This window comes from Phocoena sinus, chromosome 14 (assembly GCF_008692025.1).
Source record: "Phocoena sinus isolate mPhoSin1 chromosome 14, mPhoSin1.pri, whole genome shotgun sequence".
Classification (NCBI taxonomy): Eukaryota; Metazoa; Chordata; class Mammalia; order Artiodactyla; family Phocoenidae; genus Phocoena; species Phocoena sinus.
Window position 1 is genome coordinate 74,827,782 of NC_045776.1, and position 25,325 is coordinate 74,853,106.

Here is a 25,325-nt window from a genome sequence, read left to right on the forward strand (position 1 = left end):
TGCCCCCTGCCCCCTGCCCCCTCCCCCTCCCCCTAGGTGCGGCTGACCCTCCTGCAGCTGAAAGGCCTAGAGGACAGCTATGAAGGCAGTGTGACCTTTCCAACTGGGAAGTTCACCATCAAACCCTTGGGGTTCCTGTAAGTGCCACCCCCAGAGTGGACAGGGCAGGGGAAAGTGCCACACACCTTATAGTCAGACAGACCTGGGTTCCAATACCAGCCCTGCCACTTCCTGGCTACATGGCCTCGGACCGGTTGCCCAACCTCCCAGTGCCTCAGCTTTCTCTTCTGTGAAATGGGTATGTAATGGCACTCCCAGCAGGCATGGTAACCCTCCGGCACTCTGACCCTCCTCAGCCTGTTGCAGATCTCTGGGGACCTCGAAGACTTAGAGCTGGCCCTGAATAAGACCAAGACCAAGCATGCTACGGGCTCTGGCTCCTGCTCTGCCCTCATCAAGCTGCTGCCTGGCCAGAGTGACCTCCTGGTCGCCCACAACACCTGGCACTCCTACCAGTACATGCTGCGCATCATGAAAAAGTACTGGTTCCAGTTCAGAGAAGGGCCCCAAGGTGGGTAGATGTGGGTGGGTCTGTGTGTGAGCATGTATGTGGGTACACAGTGGGCATAGTACTGGGAGGTGTGGGCCTCAGCCCTGTATACACTGGGGTCACCTTAAGGCCAGTCTAAGAGTTCATGTTATTTTTTTAATTTATTTTTATTTGTTTATTTTTTTGCGGTACGCGGGCCTCTTACTGTTGTGGCCTCTCCCGTTGCGGAGCACAGGCTCCGGACGCGCAGGCTCAGTGGCCATGGCTCACGGGCCCAGCCGCTCCGTGGCATGTGGGATCTTCCCGGACCGGGACACGAACCCGTGTCCCCGCATCGGCAGGCGGACTCTCAACCACTGCGTCACCAGGGAAGCCCGAGTTCATGTTATTTTTAACGTGTTTATTTCCTTTTAATTTTTATCTCACAAGGCGTATCAGTAAGCTACTGCTGTGTAACAGATCACCCCAAATTTAAAACAGCAAAGGTTTAAAACATAGCCATTTAGTTTTGCTCACATGTCCATCGGTCTGCTGGGTGGTTTTGTTATTCTAGGACGAGTCTGCTGATTGTGGCTGGCCTCACTGATGCTTCTGTAGTCAGCTGGGGTGAGCTGGCTGACCTAGGATGGCCTCGTCTGCAAGTCTGGGGGTTGGCTGTCAGCTGGGATGATGTGACAGCTGGGCTACATGGTCTTTCATCCTCCCACAGGCTAGCTCAGGCTTGTTCATGTGACATCTGGGCAGGCACGTGTGGAAGGCCTCTCGAGGGCTGATTGAAACGGGCACAGCATTCTGTTGCTCAAAGCAAGTCAAGTGACCCGTGCAGATTCAAGAAGTGGGGAAATTGACCCGACCATGTGATGTAAGGAACTGCAGAGTCACATTGCAGATGACGTGGATACAAGCATGGGGAGAGTTACAGCCATTTTTGCAAACAGCTACACAGGAATGGATGAATACGTTCTTCCTGTCAAATGTGAAAACCTGGTCACTAAGGCCCAAGTGCCGGGTAGTGTGCCCGTCATTCCTGGCCCCAGTGTTAAGTCTAGAGGTAGCCGCTGCCAAATGTTTGCAGTGCCTCCTTGGGCAAACTTAAAAAAATTAATGTTGCCAGGAGGTGGCGAGAGGGTGGGGAAATGTATACCCTCATTCACTGCTAACGGGAGCGGGAGCTGGCACGGCCACTTTGAAGAGGAGCCCAGCTGGCGTCTAACAAAATTTAAAATCTGTCTCGCCTGTGATCCAGCAACCCTCTGGCTCAGATCTGTCCCTGGAGAAACATTTCTATTTCTGCAAGGGGATTGTGTACGTGGCTGTCAGCTGCATTAGTGGTTTGGAAACAACCTAATGCCCATTAATTTAAATTGAAACTTCTAAATTGACACTTGTACAGAAAAGTGTGCGCATCGTAAGTGTACAGGTGGAATTTTTGCACGTTGAACACACACCTGTGTGTGTAGCCTCCAGACAGAGAAACAACATTCCCAGCCCCCAGAAGCTTCCTTCCTGTCCCTTTCCAGGCACTGTCCCCAGCCCGTAGTGACTTCTCACAGCCTGGATTAGGTTTGATGGATTTGGAATGTTTTGCGAATGGAATCATGCAGCATGGGCTTGTTTGCGCCTGGCTTCTTTCACTCAGTGTAACGTCTGTGAGTTTCATCCACGTTGTCCTCTGTAGCTGCAGATCTGTCGTTCCCATTGCTGTGTATCCACTGTCATCTTAATATCTGAAAAACCTACATAAGTCATACATGTATGTTATAGAAAATTGGAAAATGCGGCAAAACACACATACACACAATGCAAGTCACGGGAACACCCCACGTCCCACGAGAGGTCATTTCTGCAAACACTTGGTTATGTTTTTTCAGACTTTTAAAAAACGTACCTCACTTTTCCATTTGTTTTAACTTATCAATATTTTTATTATACTATTTATATGTAAATACATCCTCACTGGCACAGATTCCAGCAACAGAGATGAAGAAATACATCTCCCTTGATACCTTCGTCCCAAATTCCAGATCTCTCCTAAGAGGAAAGCACTGATGCCATTTTGGTTTGGATCCATCTAGATTTGGGGGGATGCATTTATATGTGTGTATATATGGACCTTTTAAAAATTAATAGACTTTAGTTCTTAGAAAAATTTTACATTGACATAAATTGAGTAGACAGTACAGAGTGTTCCCATATATCCCCCTTCCCACTTTCCCCTGTTACTAGCCTCTTGCATTAGTGTGATTCACTTGTTACAATCGATGAACCAATATTGATACATTATTGTCAACTGAAGTCCATGGTTTACATTTGAGTTCACTCTTTGTAGAGTTTTATGGATTTTTGATGAACGCTCAGTGACATGTATCCGTCATTACAGTATTTACAGAATAGTTGCACAGCCCTAAAAAGTTTGCTTTCTGGGTTTTTTAAAAAAACATAAATGAGATCATGCTATATGGGTTGTTTGCCACTTGTTCCTCTTGCTCCACGGCCGGCCTTGGAGAGCTTTTGATATTGTCATGTTCGGTCCACCTTTTAACAGCTGGACGTTAAATTTTTTTTTTTTTTTTTTTTTTTGCGGTACGTGGGCCTCTCACTGTTGTGGCCTCTCCCGTTGGGGAGCGGAGGCTCCGGACGCGCAGGCTCAGCGGTCATGGCTCACGGGCGCAGCCGCTCCGCGGCATGTGGGATCTTCCCGGACCGGGGCACGAACCCGTGTCCCCTGCATCGGCAGGTGGACTCCCAACCACTGCGCCACCAGGGAAGCCCTGGACGTTAAATTTTAATTAGTCCCCAGTTGAGGATGTGGGCCATTTCCAGGTCTTTGCTCTTCCTCCCTTCCTTCCTCCCTCCCTCCCTCCCTCCCTTCTTTCTTTTTAAAAAATATTTATTTCTTTATTTGGCCACACCGTGAGGCTTGTCCAGTGAGAACAAGGAGTCCCAACCACTGGACTGCCAGGGGATTCCCAGGTCTTTGCTGTTTCAAACAGTACTACAGCAAGCAAGTGGGCCCCCAGATGTGTTTCCTGGTGGAAACGCTGGGTTAAAAGATGAGTATAATTAAAATTTTAGTTTCTAGATAGATAACAGCCAAATTGCCTCAAAAAATGGTTGGGCCAATTTACACTTCCACCGCCATTCTGTGAATATGTTGTCTTTCCCCACAGCCTGGCTAGCACTGGGTATTATGGTTCACTTCACATTTTTTTGCCATTCTGCTGGGTGATAAATGATGTCCCGGACTAAGTTTGTTCTGTTTTTTTTTTTTTAATTCACTTTATTGATGGATAGCTGAAATACACATTTAGAGCATATAATTTGATGGGTTTGGACAAACATGCAGTCATGTAAACACCAATGGAACATTTCCATCACCCTAGAAAGTTCCCTGTGACCTTTGCAGTTAGCCTCCACCCCTCTCCCCAGGCAACCGCTCTTCTGATTTCTTTCCCATGAGGTTAGATTTGCCTGTTCTAGAACTTCATATAAACCTGCACTAATTTTTAAAAGTTTTCTAAGGGACCTCCCTGGCGGTCCAGTGGTTCGGGCTCCGCGCTTCCACTGCAGGGGGCGCAGGTTTGATCCCTGGTCAGGGAACTAAGATCCTGCGAACCTCACAGCGCAGCCAAAAAAAAAAAAAAAAAGGTTTTTTTCCCTAGTTTTATTTATTTATTTAATTGAGGTGAAATTCACATAACAAAATTAACCGTTTTAAAGTGAACAATTCAGTGGCATTTAGTACATTCACAGTCTTATGCAACTGCCACTCAGTCTAGGTCCAAAACGTTTTCATCACCAAGAGAGGAAACCCTGTACCCACTGAGTAATCACTCCCTTTTCCCCCTCCTCCCAGCCCCTGGCAACCGCTAATCTACTTTCTATCTCTGTAGATTTACCTGTTCTGGACATCCCATAAAAATGGAAACATACAATGGTGGTTTTCTTAAGACTGGCTTCTTTGACTCAGCATCATAATTTCAAGGCCTCTCCGTGTCGTAGCAGGTGTTAGCCCTTCATTCCTTTTCCTGACTGCCTAATATTTCGCCGCATGGAGATACTACAGTTTGTTTATCCATCCATCTATTGATGGATATTTGTGTTATTTCTTTTTGTATTCTAGACTAATTTTCAACAATTAAAACAAATTAACCAAGTCATACATGTTCACCGTAGGAAGTTAGAAAATAGAGCACAAGGAAGGAATAAAAATCACTTGTAACCCACCCTGCCACCAGCCCCTGAAAAACCACCATTGGTGTTGGTTGTTTTCCCTTCCAGTTTTAGCTGTTCATTGATGACTTTGCCCTTTTCACTTTTATCTATTCATCAGTTATATAGAAATAGCTCCTTTGGTCCATCCCTCATCCCTAGTGGCCCTCATCCCCACCCCAGAACACTTTGTACCAAAAGTCCATCCCTTGACAAGTGCTGGTCTGGTTACGCAGTAACCTTGATTGTAGGCCTGCTGGGTACCCACTGTTGTGCTAGAAACTACCTCCACGATCTTATAAATTAAATCTTTACAACTGCCCTGTGTGGGATGAAGGATTATTATTCCCAGTTTGCAGATAAGGCTCAGAAAGGCTCAGAAAGGCTAAGTAACTTGACATAAATCAAACAGTTGATAAGGGCCCGAACCGGGATTCTGCCCAGGTCTCCTCCCCACAAAGCCTGTGCTCTCATCTGATCCATCCATCTCACTTCCAGGAAAGAAAATCTTGAGGAAGTGTCTGCACTCCTATGTTCATTGCAGTATTCACAATAGCTGAGATATGGAAACAACGTAAATGTCCATAGCCAGACAAATGGATAAAGAAAATGTACACGTACACACACACACACACACACACACACACACACACACACACACACACAATGGAGTATTCAACTGAAAAAAGCAGGAAATCCTGCCATTTGCGACAACATGGGTGAACCTGGAGGCCATTATGCTAAGTGAAATAAGTCAGAGAAAGACAAATACTGTATGATCTCACTTTCATGTAGAATCTAAAAAAGTTGAACTCGAGGGAATTCCCTGGCGGTCTGGTGGTTAGGACTCTGTGCTTTCACTGCTGCGGGCCCGGGTTCAGTTCCTGGTTGGAGAATTAAGATCCCGCAAGCTGCGTGGTACGGCCAAAAAAAAAAAAAAGTTGAACTGTTATAAGCAGAGAGTAGAATGGTGGTTGCAGGCGGCTGGGGGGAGGGGGAAATGGGGAGATGCTGGTCAGAGAGTACCATCTCCCAGTTAGAAGACAAGTGAATTCTGGAGTCTAAAGCACAGCATGGTGACTATAGTTAACGACACTGTACTGTATACTTGAAACTTGCCAAGAGAGTAGAACTTCAGTGTTTTCACCACACACACAGCAGAGGTAACTATGTGAAGTGATGGCTGTGTAAATTAGCTTGGCTGTGGCCATCCTTTCACAGTGTCCACGCCTATCCAAACATCACAGTGTGTACCTTAAACACAGACAATTTTTATTTGTCGGTTATACCTCAGTAAAGCAGGGGATAAACCCTCCCTCCACCCCCAAGAAAAACAAAGTCCGTGCTCTCAGACTTCTGGGTATTTGCTCTGTGAATGATCTTTTTCACAATAGGTTTTTGCAATTAAAAAAAAAAAAAAAAAAAGGAAAGCCAAAACAAGGTACAGTAATCAAGACAATTACATATATATGTATGTAATGTATGTATGTGTATATATTGCTACTAGCTTTTACACGAACGGCCTGGTTTGCCGATTCTCAGAAAGAATGGAGTAGGGGCTTTCTCTGAAGCCTGCTGTTCCACCTGGAGACTCCCAAGTCTTGCTGGGAGGGGGAGTGGGGTTCTCCGTATGTGCTTGTCTGACCAGGCCCCCCCGCCCCGGGCTCACTCTCCCGCCTGCAGAGCAATCTACCCGGGCTCCCGGCAACAGGGTGATCTTCTCATCCTACCCTGGTACCATTTTCTCCTGTGATGACTTCTACATCCTGGGCAGCGGGCTGGTGAGTCATCCTCTGGTGTCACTTTTCTCCCCGGGGCAGCTTTGCACCCAGCGGCTTGGGCACAGCAGGGGGACGCAGACTCCCCCATTCCCGCATCACCACCACCCCAGGGCCGAGGCCAGGAAGCGCTTGTAAAATGTCGCTCCCCAGGTCACGCCGGGGCCTCCAGACCCTGCAGCTGGCCTGGGACTCTGTATTGTCCTGCAGCTCCTCAGAAATCCCTGGTTTGGGCCCTTTTGAAATATCCGTGGCCCCAGTGACCTCATTTTGTGTTTATGTATTTAGGACAAGCCATCTCTCTCCCTACCATGACTCTGCTCTTTCTGCCTTCCCTTTTGCTTTCCACAAAACCCCCTCTAAACCTGGCTGGGTTTCTGAATAAATGTTGTTTACAATGTGGTGTTTTTATCGGTTTTCCTGGCTGGGCTCCAGACTCATTTAGAAATCTGTTCCTGGCACCCCTCTAGACACAGCAAGCCCTGTAGTCGCCAGGGTAACACTGCAGAGGAGAAAAAACATCACTTAAAAAAAAAAAAATCCTAGATGCAGAAGACGCCAATTCTGGGGAGGGGAGAGGAAGGGGCTCTTTTTCTTCTATTACTTTGTGAGAGGAGCGTGGGATTTAGTTCCCTTAAATGTGGGAAGAAGCATGAAAGGGGCCAGGCAGTGGGTGAGGGGACCCCCTTGCTGCGGTCTGGGGTGGGGAAAGCAGGAGTGAAGCCTGGGGAAGGACAGTTGAAATAGTTTCATCCAGTTACAAAAAGTGTCTGGGAAGGAAATTTACCTTCCATTTGTGTTCTTAGCTATTTTTATGCCACAGACTCCTTTGGCAGTCTGGGGAGCCGTGAACCCCTTCTCAGAATAATGCTTTTAAATGCACAAGCCAACATATGTGGGATTATAAAGGAAACCAAGTATATCGGCATGCATTTATCGAAATATTATATAAGTAAACTTTTAACGTAATATACAAGTATACCTCGTTTCATTGAACTTCGCCGATATTGCGGATTTTACAAATGGAAGGTTTGTAACAACCCTGCATCGGGCAAGTCTGTCAGCACCATTTTTCTAACGCCATTTGCTCATTTTGTGTCCCTGTGTCACATGCTGGTAATTCTCACAATATTTTAAGGTTTTCATTATTATTTTCATTATGGTCATCTGTGATCAGTGATCTTTGATGTGAGTATTGTAATTGTTTTTTTGTTTTGTATTTTTTTTCTATTTTTAAATTAAGGTATGTCCATTGGGTTTTAAGACAATACTATTGCACACTTAATAGACTATAGTGTAGTGGAATCATAACTCTTATATGCACTGGGAAATCAGAAAATCCATGTGACTTGCTTTCTTGTGGTATTCGCTTTATTGCAGTGGTCTGGAACAGAACCCGCGATATCTCTCGGGTCCGCCTGTATGTGCTGCTTTATTAGCACGTTAAATAAGAAGCTCCAGGAACTTCCCTGGTGGTCCAGTGGTTAAGATTCCGTGCTCCCAATGGAGGGGGCACGGGTTCGATCCCTGGTCGGGGAACTAAGATCCCTCATGCCACAAGGTGTGGCCAAAAACAAAAAGAAAGAAACTCCAGTCGCAGGTGGGCTACCTGCCATAATTTACAAATAATGAGGAGCATAAACGATATCTCGAGATGTGTGCAATCCTGTCCTGTGGTGGGAAAACATCTGTGATTTCTGTTGGTGACTATCTCAGGTACCGCTAATAATACTGTCATGTGTCACCTCATTAGCAGTGGAAGGAGATGCTGCATTTCGGTTTGACATTAGTGGAAATAAAGATGTAATGTTTCCCCACCCAAGTCTGCAGACTCCGCGAGCACTGCCCCAGGTTGAGAACAACCCCTGGCGCAGAGAGAGGAAACTGCCCTCCAGGGCTTCTGAGGCCATGCGGGTCTGAATCCTGGCGATGACGTGGGACACTAGAGTGATGAGGAGGGTACAAGTGTGGAGGGAGTAGAGAAGCTCTTCCTACCTGGGCATCGCTATTGAGAGGCTTGCTTTGCACACTCCTCTTTGAAACATCATATTTATGGCTACTGCTGTCTCTTAGTTGTTTTCCAGCTTCGTATAAGAAAGGAAGAAGCCTGCTAATATCCTGCTGTAGGGGAGCAAGCCCCGATTTAAGAGTTGGAAGTCTGAGGGCCAAATCTTGGCCCATCCACGTAGCGGCCATGACCTTTTGGCAAGTCTTTTAGCTTCTCCAGGCCTCAGTTTACCTTTCAAGAAGAAGGGGGCTTAATAGCAGTGCTGTGTTTTCCCCCGGAGGGCTGTAAGAGTTGATGGAGATTGTCCACCAGGCTACCAACCCCAAGCCTCCCAGCTTTCCCTGCGGAACTGCAGGGAAGGGGTAGAGATGGGATGCTATCTCTCTGGGGAAAGAGTTGACCCACTTGGTACGGGGAGTGGGTCCCGTAGGGCTCTCTTAGGGGCTGTTTCCCAGGGCAAAGGTGGATGCATGATCTTGATCATGAACCCCCTCGATGCTCATCCAAAGAACTGGTGAGGGACATGCACCTAAGCCAGGACATGAAGTTTTAAAAAACGAGTCAACAGATTTGAACCACGGTTGATGCAGCGCTGCCGCTTGGTGGCACCATGCCCCGGTTGTGAGTTAGGGGGCCCTTTCGTGCAGCGCCCCCTCGGCTCCCCCACAGGTGACCCTGGAGACCACCATCGGCAACCGGAACTCGGCCCTGTGGAAGTACGTGCAACCCGAGGGCTGTGTGCTGGAGTGGATGCGAAATGTTGTGGCCAATCGCCTGGCCTTGGACGGGGACTCCTGGGCCGATATCTTCAAGAGGTTCAACAGTGGCACGTGAGTGGGCTTCTGGAACTGCGGCCGTCCCACCCAACCTGCCCGCTAATGCTCAGACCCTGGGAGACCTGATGTGGCACCAGGGCCACACACCCCACACCCTCTGCTGAGTCCTCTCCTTGTTTTATACGTGGGGAAACAGGCACGGGGAAGGAAAGGATTTGCCCCCCTCTTGCAGGCTTCTCCATCCAGGGAAGGGCTCCCAGAGGAAGGACAGGAAGACACTTGGAACTTGAGAGCTCTGGGGACAGTGGAGAGGGCCGTCCGAGGAGATGGACATGGGTGGATGGGGGCCCCGTGAGCCAGAGACGCGGGAACTGGATAGGGCAGGGTCTTAGAACATTGCGCAGAATTGACCTTGGTTCCAGTAAGCACTAGGGAGCCATAGACTCCTCTGGAGCAGGTGAGCAGCATGATGAGAGACAAGTCTGAGGACGCCTGGTCAAGCTAAAGTGTCCGGGTGACGATCGGACGGCCGGACGCGCCCAGACCGCCCCGGCCCCATGATTCCCGACTGCGTGTGGCCCTGGGGGCAGGGGGAGGCCGGGGCAGTGACCCCACGGTCTGTTCAGCCCTCCTTCCTTGGGCACGGCAGGTACAACAACCAGTGGATGATCGTGGACTACAAGGCATTTGTCCCCGGCGGGCCCAGCCCTGGGAGAAGGGTGCTTACCATCCTGGAGCAGATCCCGTGAGTACCCGGAAAGGGGCAGGGCGTTCCAGCAGAGGGAACTGCCAAGGCAGAGGCCTGGAGGCAGTTGAATCGTGTGTGGGAGGGGAAACCTCAGGAAGACAATACTGGAGGAGAAGGCAGCCCCTGATTGCTAAAGATTGGGGACATAATCTAGCTCCAGGCAATGGGGAGCCAGCGAGGGTCCTTGAGCAGGGCAGCACCCACAGGAGCCCCCTTTCTCACCACTCCTGCCTCGTGTCCCTTCCCGGTCGCAGGGGCATGGTGGTGGTGGCCGACAGGACCTCGGAACTCTACCAGAAGACCTACTGGGCCAGCTACAATATCCCGTATGTCCCCCCTCCCTGGTATCCCCCACCCTTTGCTCAGCTCTCCGTGCTGGGGAGGGGTGCTTCCCAGGTGATTCTTTAACTCCACAAAGAAACCCACCCTTCCCCCTTTTTCTCCAGGAAAGCCCTGACGGTTTTAGGGTACAGTTGGGAGGTCGGCATCCGTTCAGCCTCCCAGTCTGCACCCACCCACCGCAGGGTGGTAGGGGGTGGCCTGGCTCAGGTGCCGACCCCTGCCGTGGCTCTCCAGCTGGAGCTGCTTTAACTGGGCTGCACAGCCAGCACCTCTTGACTCTCACTGTGCTTTACCTGGGTTATCCCCTTTGATCCGTACAGCCACCGTGCGTGGTAGCCACTGCTCCTCTTCCCATTTCACAGATGATGAAACTGAGGCCTCGAGAAAGTACCTAACTCTCCCAAGGTTCCATAGGTGGCCAACAGTGAAGTCAGGATTTGAACCCGTGCCTCTTGGACCCCAGAGCCCTAGCTTGGCCACCACCAAGCCACCCCACAGCACAAACGAAAGACATGATTATTGCTCTCCCGACTGTTGTGGTTGTTGGTGTTAATGTCGTGGCACGACCACCCCCTTCACCTCCCTGGCCACGGTCACGGCCGGGTGAAGTCAGTGGAGGTCGTGAGTGACCATCCTCGTTCCCAGCAGGTCCTTTGAGTCTGTGTTCAACGCCAGTGGGCTTCCGGCCCTGGTGGCCCACTTTGGGGACTGGTTCTCCTATGACGGGAGCCCCCGGGCCCAGATCTTCCGGCGGAACCAGTCGCTGGTACACGACCTGAATTCCATGATCCGGCTTATGAGGTACGCGGGGGACCATGAACCCAGAGTCACGTGGTGGGGCTTTGTTGTAACTCGTTTCAAGCTCCCAACAAGTCCTGGGGGGCGGCAGGGGTGGGGTGCAACTGTGTAGCAGCCAAGACAGCAGAACCGAGGCAGCGCTCAGCTGAGCCCTGTTGCTGCCCTCATGTCGTGGGTGAGGATGACGGACAGCCGTGGAGTGACCACCCTGTGCCGGGCTCCGTGCTTGGGACTGGGAAACGGGCACAGAACGTGTCCCCACTGTCCTCGGGGAGCAGAAATCCCTCCTGTACTCACACTGATGTGGACGTGTAACGAGGACCGTCTGAGCTCCAGGAAATGCTGTGAAGGGACAAAACGGGGTCTCTAGCCTGGCCTGGGATGGGGGCCCAGAGGGATTCCCGGAGGGGGGGATGGCAGAGCCGAGGCTGAGTGATACCTGTGGAGTGACCAGCTGAAGGGGGAGGTGGTGGCTGAAGCCCAGGCGGCGGGAGGGAGCCGGGCACATTGAAAGCAGGCAGCTGGGTTAGGGGCTGCCGCTAGCAGTCTGGCCTCCCCCCGCTCCCCGTACGACTGAGGTTTCCTCTCTTTCTGCATCCAGGTACAACGACTTCCTGCATGACCCCCTGTCATTGTGCAAAGCTTGCAACCCCAAGCCCAACGGGGAGAATGCCGTCTCGGCCCGCTCTGACCTCAACCCAGCCAATGGCTCCTACCCCTTCCAGGCCCTGCACCAGCGCTCCCATGGGGGCATCGACGTGAAGGTGCCAGGCCTGGGGCTGTGGATGGGGTCAAAGTTGGGGCGAGGAGCAGCAGAGCCTCCCGGGTTGGGACAACTCAACGACCTGCCCTCCCCTCTACCCCCAGGTGACCAGCACGGCACTGGCCAAGGCCTTGCGTCTCCTGGCGGCCAGCGGCCCCACGTGGGACCAGCTGCCCCCGTTCCAGTGGAGCAGCTCGCCCTTCAGCAGCCTGCTGCACATGGGCCAGCCCGACCTCTGGAAGTTCTCACCCATCGAGGTCTGGTGGGACTGAGGCTCCATCTCTGCTCTGCTGACCCCAGCGGGGCCACCCGACTGGCTGCCACCCTGCCCTCCTGCCTGGCCCCCCGCCCCGGTCCCCGTGTGAGCGTTGCCACTGTACCCAGGTTGGGGACCTGGGTCGGCCAGGTTCACTCTCGTCTGGGTGGCCTCCTGGGTGGGGAACGGAACCCGATGGGACCCAGGACTGACTCTGTCCCCCTAAGTGGGTGATGCCATCCCCGTCTCCCTCTGCCTCTCTGCGTCTCTCTCTCTCTCCCCCCGCTTTTCTCTCTCTTCCAGCCTTGGGCCCCCTCCTCATGCCGCCCCTTCCTGAGGGCAGGAGCCGGATCCGGGGGCCAGGTTCCGGGGCCCCTAGTGGGGCCGGCAGGAAGGGCCTGTTCCAGTGCCTGCTTCCCAGTGCTGTTTCTGCTGGCGGCTCTGGAGCTCCAGCCCCCGAGACCCGGGCGTTGCCTCCGGTTGGCATCTCTCCTCCTAGCTCCCGATCCCATCCCCACTCTGCTCCGTCCCGGACGTAGCTCCCCTGTTTCTCCTCCTGGACAGCCCCCTTGAGGACAGGAACTTGAAACCAAACAAGAACCAAAGTTTCTGGCCACTTGTGGCTGGAAGGACCCGAGTGTCCTTCTCTCTCTGGGGGCAGGCAGGAGTGTCAGCCCCCTGCTCCAGCCTCGGCCCGTGCCCCCCCAAACCCAGGCCTGCCCCTGGCCTCAGGGCATTGCCCACAGGTCCCCTGCTACAGGAGCCCGATCGCAGGCTGTGCCGCCATTAAAAAGAGAGGCCATGGCCCCCGTGCTGTGCTTCTTGGGGCAGTGGGGCAGGCTGGGTCGGCGCCCTCTCTCTTCTCAGGTTTGGGTTCTGACCATTCACCTATGCATCCTCCTGTCCATCCTTGTCCGTCCATCTATACCTTCATTCACCTGCCAACCCACCCACCCCTTGTCCATCTGCCCAGTCATGCATCCATCCATCCTTCCATTTTCCAATCTTCCATTCGTCCATCCGTCCATCCAGATACTGACCCATCTACCCATTCATCCATCCATCCATATCTATCCAGCCATCCGTCTATCCATGTTTATTGAACACCTGCTTTGTTCTGGGTCCTGTTCTAGGGCTCTGTTAACCACCAAGACCTTCCCAAATCCTACTGGGTGGGGTGGGGACAGATCAACACAACACAGAGTCCCTCCCCACCTGATCTTACCCAAAGCCTACAGTGGAGACTCGCATAATGCGATTTGCTTAGGGAGAGGAGAGCACACAACCCGGGAGTCTGAGGCCTGGGTTCAAATCCTGTCTCCACCTCCTACTAGTTATGGGACTTAATCTCTCTGAGCCTCGGTTACCTCATCTGTAAAATAGGTATAACCATGTGAGCAGCATTTCCCTGTGCGTGTGTGTGCACGTTTGGTGGGAGGAGGGTGAGGATTTGCTGCAAAGGTGGCTGTGACGTAGCCCACACGGGGTAGCTCACACACGCAACATTCATGCATTAGCGAGAATTTATAGAATGCTTAGAACATTCCAGGCACTGTTATGAGGTCCTGGGGATACCTCAGAACAACAGGTATCTCCCCCGCAAAAAAAAAATCCCTGCTCTTGTGACATTTACATTGGGGAGGCAGATAGTGAAAATAGGCATACAGTGTGTAAGATGCTGGTAGATGCTCTGGAGAAACTAAAGCACAGTTCAGGGCTGGGAATGGATTTGCTATTTCTTTTCTTTTCTTTTTTTTTTTGGCCTCGCTGTGTGGCTTGTGGGATCTTCGTTCCCTGACCAGGGATCTAACCTGTGCCCCCTGCAGTGGAAGCATGGAGCCCTAACCACTGGACCACCAGGGAAGTTTGCTGTTTCTCACCATAGCTTTACAATTCTTATTATCTGGGAATTGACAACTTGTGGTTCTAAAAATTAATTTTTCTGCCGGTACATTTCCCAGCTCCCTTAAGAGTGTTGTCTTTCCCAGGTCTCTTGAGCTCACAGCAGGCCTGTTAGGTGGGGTAGGCCGGGATGTTCACATGTGGTTAAAAGGTGAGGATGCAGACTTGGAGAAGGGAAGTGACGTGCCTGAAATCTCAAGTCTTGGGCCTTTCAGAACTAGGACGGGGGCCCAGGTCTGCAGACTCTCCCACGGGACACAGCTCTCCCTGCCCACCTCCTTGTGATGGCGCAGGCCCCAGCAGGACAAAGGTCACCACCCCCCACCACCGTGCGCCGGCCACTGGATCTTCCCAACCACTCTTGAGGCTGAGGCTTTCATGAGACCCATTTGGCAGATACAATCAGAGGCTCAGGCTGGTGGAACTCAAAACAGGGCCACTCTGTAGGAAGGGGCAACTCTTGTCTCTATTCCCTGGAATGATTCTGGTCCCTCTTGCGGCTTTTCAGGAGCTAAGGGTAGGCGTGGAGCTAAGGTGGCTGAACAGAGAATGGGGGGTCACGCAGATGGTCCCCCACTGGAGCTTCAGCTGATCCAGTACAGGCAGGACCCACCTTTGCAGGGGCAGCCTGCAAGGCAGTTGCCCTGGGAGTTTCCCACAATCCTCAGCTTCAAGATGGCAGCCGCAGGCTCATCTGTGACTTCTGCCCTCCCCTGCAGGACAAGGGTCTGGCCAGCTGGTCGGCCCTGGCCCACAGCGGCTCCTCCTTTAGTGGGCAGAGATGTCTGCCTCCCTTCTTTGGGGATTTTGTGCCTGATTCAGGCGGGACAGTGGAAGCTGGAGACTCCTGATTTCCCATCCCTGCCTGCCCTTTCCTGCTGTCCTCTCTCCTGGGTTTTTAAAGTACATGTGCTGTCCCTCCTGGCTGGAAATCGGCATGTAGGCCTGTCGCTGGGATGGGTTTTCCCTGAAATTTCACAGCACCTGCTCTTTGTCAAGGCGGGTGGGGGACTGCAAGCCCATGTGGATCTGTGTGGTATCCCAAAGGGTTAGGTTGGTTCTCAAACTTCACTTTGAACTTGGGGATCCACTAGTGTCCCAGGGGCTGCTATAGGCAGTGCAGGGGTGTTCCTGAGTGGCTATGCGGGACTCTCTTCAGGACCTCCAGGCAGCCCCGGCAGTTCCTCTTCTGTCCGTTTATAGGCTGGCTTCAGTAACGTGCTGTCCTTGGAAGAGAGGGTTTGTGTTTGAGAGGGTTTGCTTGACATTGACCAGAGATGGGTGTCCAGTGTCAGTTTACAAACCCCCATGAATGGGGGGCTCACTACTCCGCTCCCAGTGGTTCTGTGATAAAATCATTCTGTTATCAGGAAGGACTTCTGAACAGAATGAGGTTGGACTCTTCTGCCTCCAGTGGAGGCCCGCATCCCATCCCAAACCCCTCGTGTTCAGCACAGCTCCCCCTCACCTGCTCCCTGCCATGCAGGGATGCCCCCTCCCGGCACACAAGCCCAGCGGGGAGTTGGGATCCTGGCCTCCAAGTGGGAGCCCGGTGTTCCCAGGGGTGGGGGAGGGGTGGAGGATGTAATGGTGCTCAGTGTTGAGAGCTGGGGGTGACAGCAGGCACGGTGGGGTGGGGTGGGAGGGAGGGAGGGAGGGAGGAAGACAGCCATGTTGGAAAAACTCAGAGGAGCTTCATTTCAATAAATAATGCTTTTCTTCTTCAATGAAAGTCTGCACATTAGAAAAGTGAGTAAGGATGGACTTTGGGCTTTCTGGGAGGAGAGACAAGATGGTTCTTCCACCCTGGACTGTGGCCCTGTCCACCTTCCCAGGGAGAAGTTACCACACCTGCAGGAGATGATGCTGGGGCGTCTGTGCATCAGGGGACATCTCATCTTGAGGAGGCCCCGCTGCTGTGGTTCCTGTCCCTCCTGCCCACCCTCCTCTGGGTACCTGGTCTATTCCATGTGGGCAGTTGTCACCCTAGCAGGGGTGGATAAGAGCGGGGGCGGGGAGAAACCACAGAGCAGGCACACAGATACCAAAGAGTTCAGTTCACAGCCTTGCTAGCTGCTTCCCTTCCAGGCCTTCTGCACAGTGTTCTCATGAGAATGAGGTTACCGGCTGGCCCGGGCCGCAGGCTCCCAACAGACATGAGAATAATATTTCACAAGTCACTGGATAAAACTCCAGCCCTTCCAGGGGTCTCCCGGGTAGGGGAGGCGTCCTCACTGGGGCAGCCCACTCTTCATGCCCAGCTGTTTCTTGAGCTCCGGCAGCTGGGCCAGGCTAATGTTGCTGCCCCCACAAACGATGACCACGAGGGAGGACAGTGGGGTACAGAGCTTCCCCTCTCCTTGCAGCTTCTGAACCACGTTGCTGTAGATGGCGGCCAGGGCTGCCCCACAGGCAGGCTCCACCAGGATCTTCTCCTCATCTGCCAGAGGAGGGGGATGGTGAGGGTAGAGCCAGAGTTCCGCAGGGTGCAAGGGAACAGTTGGGCCACTGGTAAAGCATGAGCCAATCAGCTCTCAGCCCTGGGCACAGACTCTGGTCCAGGGCCAACCCCACCTGCCATGATTACCCTACACTGAACTTCCAAGGTCTGAGCCAGGGCTGAGTTTCATCATCAGTGCTAACACTGAAAAAATGATTGTAATTTTCTGAGCACCGTGTTGAGAATTCTGAGGAATCATCTGAGCAAGAATGCCAGGGTTGATTAGCCAAACTAACTGTGAGTATAGGAGAATTAAATGGCAGCTTGTGTGTGTGTGTGTGTGTGTGTGTGTGTGTGTGTGTGTGTATGTTTGTCATCCCTGTCCCAGGATGAACCCGGTAAGAGTCCAACTTAGTTACAGACCCACCTCTGAATCCAACACTGAGGCCCATAGTTTCCTTTGTTACCCTGGCTACCAGGAAACTCAGAGCCAACATTTTAAATACTTCGTTATTTTTCCTTGCTGTTATGTTATCAGACTTACTTCTTCATTTGTCCCTTCGGTCTTTCTATTTTTACCACTGCATTGCATTAACTTCCATTAATGGGAAATTCCAGGGAGGGACGGGAGACAGAACTGTGAATGGGTCTTGAAAGGGCTTGGTACATACCCACAAACTTCTCAACAGCGGCCACAGCCTCCTGGTCCGAGACAACTTCAGAGAAAATGGGGTGTTCCTGAAACACCTTCATAGCCTGTGCTGTCACAGTGGTCACGCCCAGGGCTTTGGCAACACTGGGAGAGGCAAGGATGGAGAAGCGGGGGAAGAGATAGGAGAGAGGAGGGAGGCAGACCATGTGACTACCTTCTGGCCAATGAGAGGTAAATGGAAGTACCGTGTCTTTAAAGGGAGGGGGCATAGCTTCTGCCCTGACTTCTTCCTGCTAGATGGAGTATGGGTGTGATAGCTGGCACTTAAGCAGCTATTTTGGGCCATAAGTCTACATGATAAGGATTATGGAGAACAAACTCAAGGATCCTGGGCCCCTGGCTTCGTGGAGTTGCCCCTGGACTGCCTACCTCCAGATTTTTTTTTATATATAAGAGGAAATAAAGTTCAATTTTGTTTAAGCCATTGTTATTTTGGGCTCCTGTATAATGTGGCCAAACCTAATCCTAATCAAACACCATCTGTCAAAAGTTTGGGGCTGGGATAAGAACTCCTTGGGAGCAGGAGCTGTGTTTATTCACCACTGTCTCCCCAAGATCAGCCAGTGTCTTGCACATATTAGGGGCTCAGTAAATGGTTGGTAAATTAGTGAGGTGTGTAAAACCCTGCCACAGAGGAACCCAATAAATGATTAATCTTAGACTTTTCATGCAAGGAAGTGTGATGTTCATGGTACAGAGTCACACAGACTTGGGTTTGGTCCCAGCCATACCACTCACTGGCTTTGTGACTCTGGGCAAGTGACCAAAGCCTCAGTTTCTTCACCTATAAAATGGGGCTGGCATCAGGATCTGCCTCACAGCCAGCACCGAGGGGGGAGCTCCCCAACGCTCACGGAACATAGTGGCAGCACCCCTGCCTACTTACCTGGTGATCTGGGGCAGGGTGACAAGTTTGCCGGCCTTGGTGGAAGCGTGGAAGCTGTTGGCTCCGATGGTCTCCATGGTGATGATGGGCACGTCCCCCCAGCCCACCTCCACCAGCCCCTGGGCCACTCCGCACAACAGCCCTCCACCCCCCACCGCCAGCACGATGGCCCCCGGCTTTGTGCTCATCGTCTCCTTCAGCTCCTTCACGATAGAAGAGTGACCTTCCCTGGAGGAGGTGGGGGGGCGGGCAGGTCAGGGCTGGGCTTCCTGGAGACCCCAGGCAGCCCTGAAGATGCCACTTACCCTCTGTATTTGCCCTCATCCCAGGCGGCTAATGGGCCTCGGGGCTGGTCACCTCGTCCCCGACTCCGCCCTGATTTCCAGCTGGCAGAATCTGCACCTCTACCTGAGGGCTTTCTCTGACCACTGGAGCACTAGGACTGTGGCGGCTGGCGGTGCCAGGAGACGAAACCCCCTGAGAGCAGCCCTCAACCAACTATGGGAATTAAGAATTACGGGAGTTGATGCACAGACGCCCCAGCACCATCTTCTGCGGGTGTGGTAACTCTGGTTCATGTTCCACACTGGCTTCCAGGGCCCCCGAGGGACTGAGCGCCAGCTGCCCACAGTGGACACTGGCCCATCAGTGCCCTTTATTGGCTTCCCTCCTCACTCCTCTAATGAGTCACCTCCCAAGTCAACTGCTTTCCCTGAAATCTTTGTCTCGGGGTCTGATTCTGGGGGACCCGATCGCACACACCTGTGTATCTGAGCCCATGTGTTCCCTCACGGTCAAGGAGAATGGGCATTGGTGCACGTGTGTGTGGGCACCAGCTGCCATGCCTGTGTGTGTGCTTCTACATGATGATGTGCACACACGTGTACACCGCTGTGTGTGATGGTGTGCATCATGGCAGGTGTCTACTCAGTGGGGTGGTGGGGTGGTCACTACCCACCCCGGGTGACCCTGGGCTCCACGTACCAGATGAGGGGGTCATCGAAGGGAGGGACGTAGATCCAGCCTGAGTTGTTTTTCGTCAGGGCCTTGGCCACCTTGACAGCCTCATCCAATGTCTGCAAGATCACAGAGGAGGCGGGAGGGGTGAGGGGCTGGGGGACCTGGCCCTGCTACCAGGTGCCCTCCGTGGCCCCTGCCCCAGGTTGGCACTCACCTCACCCACCACCTTGACCATGGCGCCCTCATTCTTGAGCCGCTGGATGGTGAGGGCAGGCGTGGTGCTGGGCACGACGATCGTGGCGGGAATGCCCAGCTTCCTGGCCGCATAGGCAGCTGCCATGCCTGCGTTGCCTGCTGCCAGGGGTGGGGGGTGGAAAGTGTTAGTGGGACTCCCTGACCTCCAGGCTCTGAACCCTCCCTGGGTGACTGCTGGCCTCCAGCTGGAATTCTAAATTGGGACTTCTGCAGATGTTTGCAGGGCCCGGAGAGGTGGAGCCCCTGGCCCCAGGACACACAGCAGAGGACAGGAGGAGGCATGCAGGCCACTTACCCGAGGAACAGACAAAGTGTTCACAGCCTCGCTCAGCCCACTGTAGAGACAAAGAGGGAGGGGATCAGGCCGTACATCTTCCCTCCCCAAAGAGACTGGCTCAGGGAAGGGTGAGGGAGAGTCAGGCCACTGATGGCTCTGGGATCAGTCCACAAGGGGACCCTCTGGACTGGCACCCCTTAACCAGAGGAGGCGTTAATGGTGGGTGCTCAGGCATTGCGGGGAAGTTGCAGGGCCTAGCCTGTAGCTCCTAGGATTTCACACGGCACTGGCCCTGGCCTGTCCAGAAAGAGGACCTGCTGCATTCTCCCGGATGATGCAGAGCCCGTGCTGTACCGTCTTGCAGAGGTGTCCGATGCCCCGGATTTTGAAGGAGCCGGAGGGCTGGGCACTGTCTATCTTGAGATAGACGGTGGTGCCAGCCACTTTGGACAGGGTCATGCTGTCACGGACGGGGGTCTTCACGTGCAGGGGTTCGCCTGACATCATTGCTGGGAGAAAGGAAGGAAACCCAGAGGGTCAGGGGAGCTGGGCCTGGTGGCAGCTGCCATTCAGTAGGCAGTGCGGCTGGGAGGGACCCTGTCCCTAACTTCCCAGGAGGCCAAGGACAAGGCCCAGATTATAGCAACCTGGAGAGCTGAGCTCAAATCTCAACTCGGCCACCTACTTGACATGGGACAAGGAATCTCCCTTCAGCCTCAGCTGCCTCATCTGTAAAATGGGCATAAGGGTCATCTGCCCCCGCACCTTGCCCACCCCAAGACACACATACGCTATGCTGGGAAGCTACGAACATCAGAAATAACATCCAGGGAATTCCCTGGTGGTCCAGGGGTTAGTACGCCTCGCTCTCATTGTCGAGGGCGTGGGTTCGATCCCTGGTCAGGGAACTAAGATCCCACAAGCTGCATGGTGCGGCGAAAAAGAAAAAAAAAAGAAAGAAAGGAAGAACATCCAGACTTTGTAACTTTTGAAGAGCGTGAGGTGGACATAGATTTGTAGGTGCTGATTCAGAATGAGCCATAGGATGGCTAAGTGGCTGAAGCAGGGGCGGGATATCAGGGACACACGCACACACACACAATCCACATGCTCCTGTGTGCACAGAACATCTCAGCAAACACACAAGGAACCAGTCAGGGTGGGCACCTCTGAGGAGAACTGGCACTCGGCATCCCCTTATGTACAATTTGAATGTTTTGCCATGTGCATATATATTACTTATTTAAATATGCATTTTAATTTTATTTTATTTTAAAAACTATTTATTTATTTATGGCTGCATTGGGTCTTCGTTGCTGTGTGTGGGCTTTTTCTAGTTGTGGCGAGCCAGGGCTACTCTTCATTGTGGCGCGCGGGGCTTCTCGTTGTAGTGGCTTCTCTTGTGGAGCACGGGCTCTAGGGCACGTGGGCTTCAGTAGTTGTGGCTCGCGGGCTCTAGAGCGCAGGCTCAGTAGTTGTGGCGCACGGGCTTAGCTGCTCCGCGGCATGTGGGATCTTCCCAGACCAGGGATCGAACCCGTGTCCCCTGCATTGGCAGGTGGATTCTTAACCACTGCGCCACCAGGGAAGTCCAAAATATGCATTTTTCAAAAACTAACCTTCAGAAAGCCCTATACCCAGTTAGGGGAAGCTTTTTATTATTGTTATTTTTTTAATTTTTTATTTATTTATTTATTTTGCAGTACACGGGCCTCTCACTGTTGTGGCCTCTCCCGTTGCGGAGCACAGGCTCCGGACGCGCAGGCTCAGCGGCCATGGCTCACGGGCCCAGCCGCTCCGTGGCGTGTGGGATCTTCCCGGACCGGGGCACGAACCCGTGTCCCCTGCATTGGCAGGCGGGCTCTCAACCACTGCTCCATCAGGGAAGCCCTATTGTTATTTTTCATAATAATTATTATATTATTTAATAATCACTTCTAAAGTGATTACCATGTGCCAGGCACTGTCTTAAGTTTTACAGATATTAACTCACTTAATCCTTTTAACAGTCCTAGGAGGTGTCATTATTCTCCAGTTCTGGTGAGGAAACGGACTCTGACTCTGTTTTTCAGGTTGACCACATGTACCTCTTATGATGTGACATTGACACTTTTCTAGATGAGAGGTGGGGTGGGGTCTATGCTTCCTCCTCTTGAACTGGGTCGGAGGTGGGAGGGGCACTGTGGCTGCAGTGGAAGTGACACTATGTGACGTCCAAGCAGTGAGGTGCTGGTGAATATTAACTATGGCTTCTCCAAAGGAAAAGAAAGTCCTGATTTCTAGTGTGTGGCTCTAGCCCAGTGTGGTTCTCAAGGCTGGTCCATGTAAGGTGACCCAGCTTCCACCTGGCTGGTGAGCTCCCTGTCCCAACCCAGATGCCATGATGGGCGCAAGCCCAGGCCGCACGCGGAGGCCACAGGTAGATGTCCCGCCCGACAGTTCCAGCTGAGATTCCAGCTGATGGCCAGACATGGGGTCTGACTTAGGGATGACTCTAGCCCAGCTACCGTCATCACACTGCAGCCCCCAAGTGAGACCCAAGTGGGAACTGCCTGGCTGAGTCCAATCAAGCCCCAGAGTCATGACAGGTAAAGAATGTCTGCTGTTGTTTTCAGTCACTCACCTTGGGGCAGTTTGTCACACAGCAATAGAGGCTGGAGTATTGACTTGCCCAAGGTCACACAACTAGGGAGTAGGGGAGGCAGGACTTTTATTTTTTATTTTTGGCCATGCCATGTGGCTTGCGGGATCTTAGTTGCCCAGCCAGGGAGTGAACCTGTGCCTTTGGCTGTGAAAGCGTGGAGTCCTAACCACTGGACCGCCAGGGAATTCCTAAGTGGGGGAGACAGGATTTGAACCAGGCAGTCTAGGCGCAGAGCCAGGCTCTCTCCAGGACACATGGGTGTGGCTCAGGGTCTCCTGTCTGCACGGATTCTGGGTGACTGAGAAACTAAGGTGGCCCAGATTCTGACCACGCCCCCTTTCCATCCTGCCTCTCCTGCTGAGTCACAGGGGAAACTGATTCTCCCCAACTTGATCGGAGCCAGAATTGATCAGCGGGTGGTGGAACAGCCTATTTGCTCCCCCCCTCGCCCCCACCCCAGAAGGCCAGGCAAGGGTGGCTACCCCCTCCCATCCCCCCACTACATTTCCAGTGACTCCACTGGTCCAGCCCCTGGACCTGGGTACTCCTGGCCCAGGCATCCCCCCTCCCGGAATGGTCCAGATATGCCTGGCTTGGAAGAAAAGTGGGGGATGGCGTTCTGACCACCCCAGCAGCCTTAGCACCCCCCAAATATGGGCCTCCCATGTCTGTCTGAATTAACCGACATTCAGGGCCTGGGAGGGGGGGAGCCCAAACACACACCACCTCTCCCCTAGATCTGCTGAATAAAAGTCAGAGACAGGAGGCACTCCAAACCAGGGGCATCCCCACATCTGTTTGAATTAACTTTTAGTTCCTGGAGGTTATTCCTCAAACAATGGCACTCTTGTTCTGACTGACTGGACCTTAAGGTCTTATGCAGGTCTCATGCAGGTAGCCAAGTCCTGGCCTCAGGGAGCCCTCCTGGTTGGGGTGGGGGAGGCACCCACCCCTTTCAGGTGGATTCGGAACATCCGCCCCCAACCCGTCTCCCACTGTGCCATCGGATGCCCTCAGGTGAGGGGGCAGGGTCCCTCCAGCACAGTGCCCTGTGGAAAGGGGGCATCTGTAAACTGCACTGGGCAGCCATTCCCACCTGCTAAGGAAGGTAAGACTTCAAAAAAGGAGGCTGAGCCAGGCGCAGAGGAGGGAGAGGGCGCGGGAAGCTGCAGTCTGCCTACCTGTCACCCGGCAGTCAGAAGTTACAGTCTCACGTGACTCACAGTACGAGCTCAGTAAAAATGAACTATTATTATACATGGACTTGAACACTTTAAGTGCACTATCTCATTTCACCCTCACAACAACCTTAAGAGGAAGGTTCTGTTATTATTACCCCCACTTTACAGATGAGGAAACTGAGGCACAGAGCTGGCAGTGCGCCCAGACAGTCTGGCTTCAAAGCATGGGTTTTTATGCTCAACTGACTCTACCTCCCCCTCTTCTCCTGGGAAAACCCAGGCTGGCCGCAGGCACTCCAGTCGCAGGGATGGAGCTGAGGATGGATGGGGCCGCTTACCGGGCAAAGGCGATGAGCTGGCGGCTGCACAAAGCGTGCGAGCAAGGGAGGGATAGATTGGAGATGGTCTAGATGGGTAGACGGCCCACGGACAGATGAAGTGCAGAACAGGTAGAGAGTGTCTTCAGAATCGTCCCGGGGCTAACGGGTCCGGGCTTTATCCCCCCAGGCGCCTCCGGGCAGCCAATGGGGCCCCAGGACAGGCCACACCCCCTCCAGGCCCCGCCCCCTGGCCCAAGGCCGGGGGCTTCCAGGAGGGGAACCAGCAGCTAGCTGCGCCTCTCTGGCAGCTGCTTCAGTCTTTTTCCCAGTCCCGCTAGCCACCTCCCCTTCCCCATCCACAACCTCACTTGCAAATGAGGACAAATACTTACTTCCCTAGGGCTTTTAGGAGGCTGCTGGAGGAGGGTGTGCGATAATGCACTTAAAGTCGCTAGCGCGTGCTTGGCACTTAGTACGCACCCAAGAAACAAACAGTGGAGAAAGTGGATACTATTATTATCCCCGTCTTACAGAAAGGGAAACTGAGGCACACAGTAAGAGGGATGAGCTGGCACTTGAACGCAGCAGCCTGACTCCCAAAACTGCAATCTAAACACAGTTTTTAAAATTGCCGTCCCCTGTCATCCTTTATGACCCCTTTGTCCTAAAGGGGCAGACAGCCTTATGGGTAAGACCCAGGAGGGTCAGGGTTCAAATCCTGGCTCTGCCCTTTACTAGCTGCGTGGCCCTAGGCAAGTCACTTTGCCTCCTGGGGGCTCTGTTTGCTCATCTGTAAAATGGGGATGATAATGGTAACTCTCTCCTAGGATTAGATGACATGATAACGTATGTATGTATGGAATTGAGTGTGAGTGTTCAGTAAGTGCTGGCAGCCATCACCATCATCCTCACCATCGTCTTCATCATCACAGAAGTGGAAGGTCTTGCCTCCCTGCCCCATGCCAAGCCTCGGATCTGTCGCTGGCTGTCTGCAGGGGTCTGTATCCCCACAGGGGTGGTGCGCATGTGCGCGCGTAAACACACACACACACACACACACACACACAGTCGGCTTTCTCCCTGACCCCTTCAACAAAGCTCTCTTGTCCAACTGGCCAGGACGAGAATATCGATGAGACAGAGGGCAGAGAGGGCACAAACAGACCACACAGCCATCCCCCTCCATGCGACAAGCTGTCCCCCTCTGACTATCCACAGGCCATCCCTGTAAGGCCAGCAGGTCCGGGGAAGGGCCCAGGGAGCCAGATGGAACCCCCGCCAAAGTGGCTGATGCAACCGACACCTGACATTGCCACAACACCCGAGAGATTACCAAAAAAGGGCTGCTTCATACAGCCAGCACCTCCCCTGCGTCCACCCCTATAAATTTTGTTCGCGCCCACACCCGGGCGCGACTTCTCTGGCCCCTTTCTCTCGGACCAGTGAACCTCGCCCGGGAGCGTTCCCAAATAAAGCTTGCTTAAGCTCTCCTCCATTTTTGGGTGCCGTTCCTTACA

General features: G+C 52.9%; 2 protein-coding genes across 4 annotated transcripts in view; one reads left to right on the forward strand and one right to left on the reverse strand.

Annotated features, from left to right (window-relative positions):
• The window catches only part of PLBD2 (phospholipase B domain containing 2), a 29,229-nt gene extending 15,595 nt beyond the window's left edge, over window positions 1–13,634 (forward strand). The window contains exons 4-12 of one of the 2 annotated variants that reach the window (XM_032602682.1): window positions 37–137; window positions 357–571; window positions 6,446–6,543; window positions 9,218–9,378; window positions 9,974–10,069; window positions 10,327–10,398; window positions 11,060–11,215; window positions 11,814–11,976; window positions 12,080–13,280. In XM_032602682.1, coding sequence (XP_032458573.1) covers window positions 37–137; window positions 357–571; window positions 6,446–6,543; window positions 9,218–9,378; window positions 9,974–10,069; window positions 10,327–10,398; window positions 11,060–11,215; window positions 11,814–11,976; window positions 12,080–12,247 — 1,230 coding nt within the window. In that variant the 3' untranslated portion in view covers window positions 12,248–13,280. Of the gene's footprint in view, window positions 1–36; window positions 138–356; window positions 572–6,445; window positions 6,544–9,217; window positions 9,379–9,973; window positions 10,070–10,326; window positions 10,399–11,059; window positions 11,216–11,813; window positions 11,977–12,079 lie in introns of both variants that reach the window. The other variant, XM_032602683.1, reaches the window with a different exon arrangement.
• A 2,193-nt stretch (window positions 13,635–15,827) lies between these two features.
• Window positions 15,828–23,942, reverse strand: SDS (serine dehydratase). Of its 2 annotated transcripts, none has more exons than XM_032602686.1 (8): window positions 23,827–23,942; window positions 20,018–20,172; window positions 19,682–19,721; window positions 19,346–19,482; window positions 19,156–19,247; window positions 18,172–18,399; window positions 17,245–17,369; window positions 15,828–16,573 (listed from the first exon to the last, which is right to left on the reverse strand). In XM_032602686.1, exons 2-8 carry the CDS (start codon window positions 20,168–20,170, stop codon window positions 16,365–16,367), a joined length of 984 nt encoding a protein of 327 aa, XP_032458577.1. In that variant the 5' UTR covers window positions 20,171–20,172; window positions 23,827–23,942; the 3' UTR covers window positions 15,828–16,364. The 2 variants fall into 2 exon arrangements, with proteins under 2 accessions (XP_032458577.1, XP_032458576.1); XM_032602685.1 differs by having other exon boundaries at window positions 19,346–19,485.
• Window positions 23,943–25,325: the final 1,383 nt, after the last annotated feature.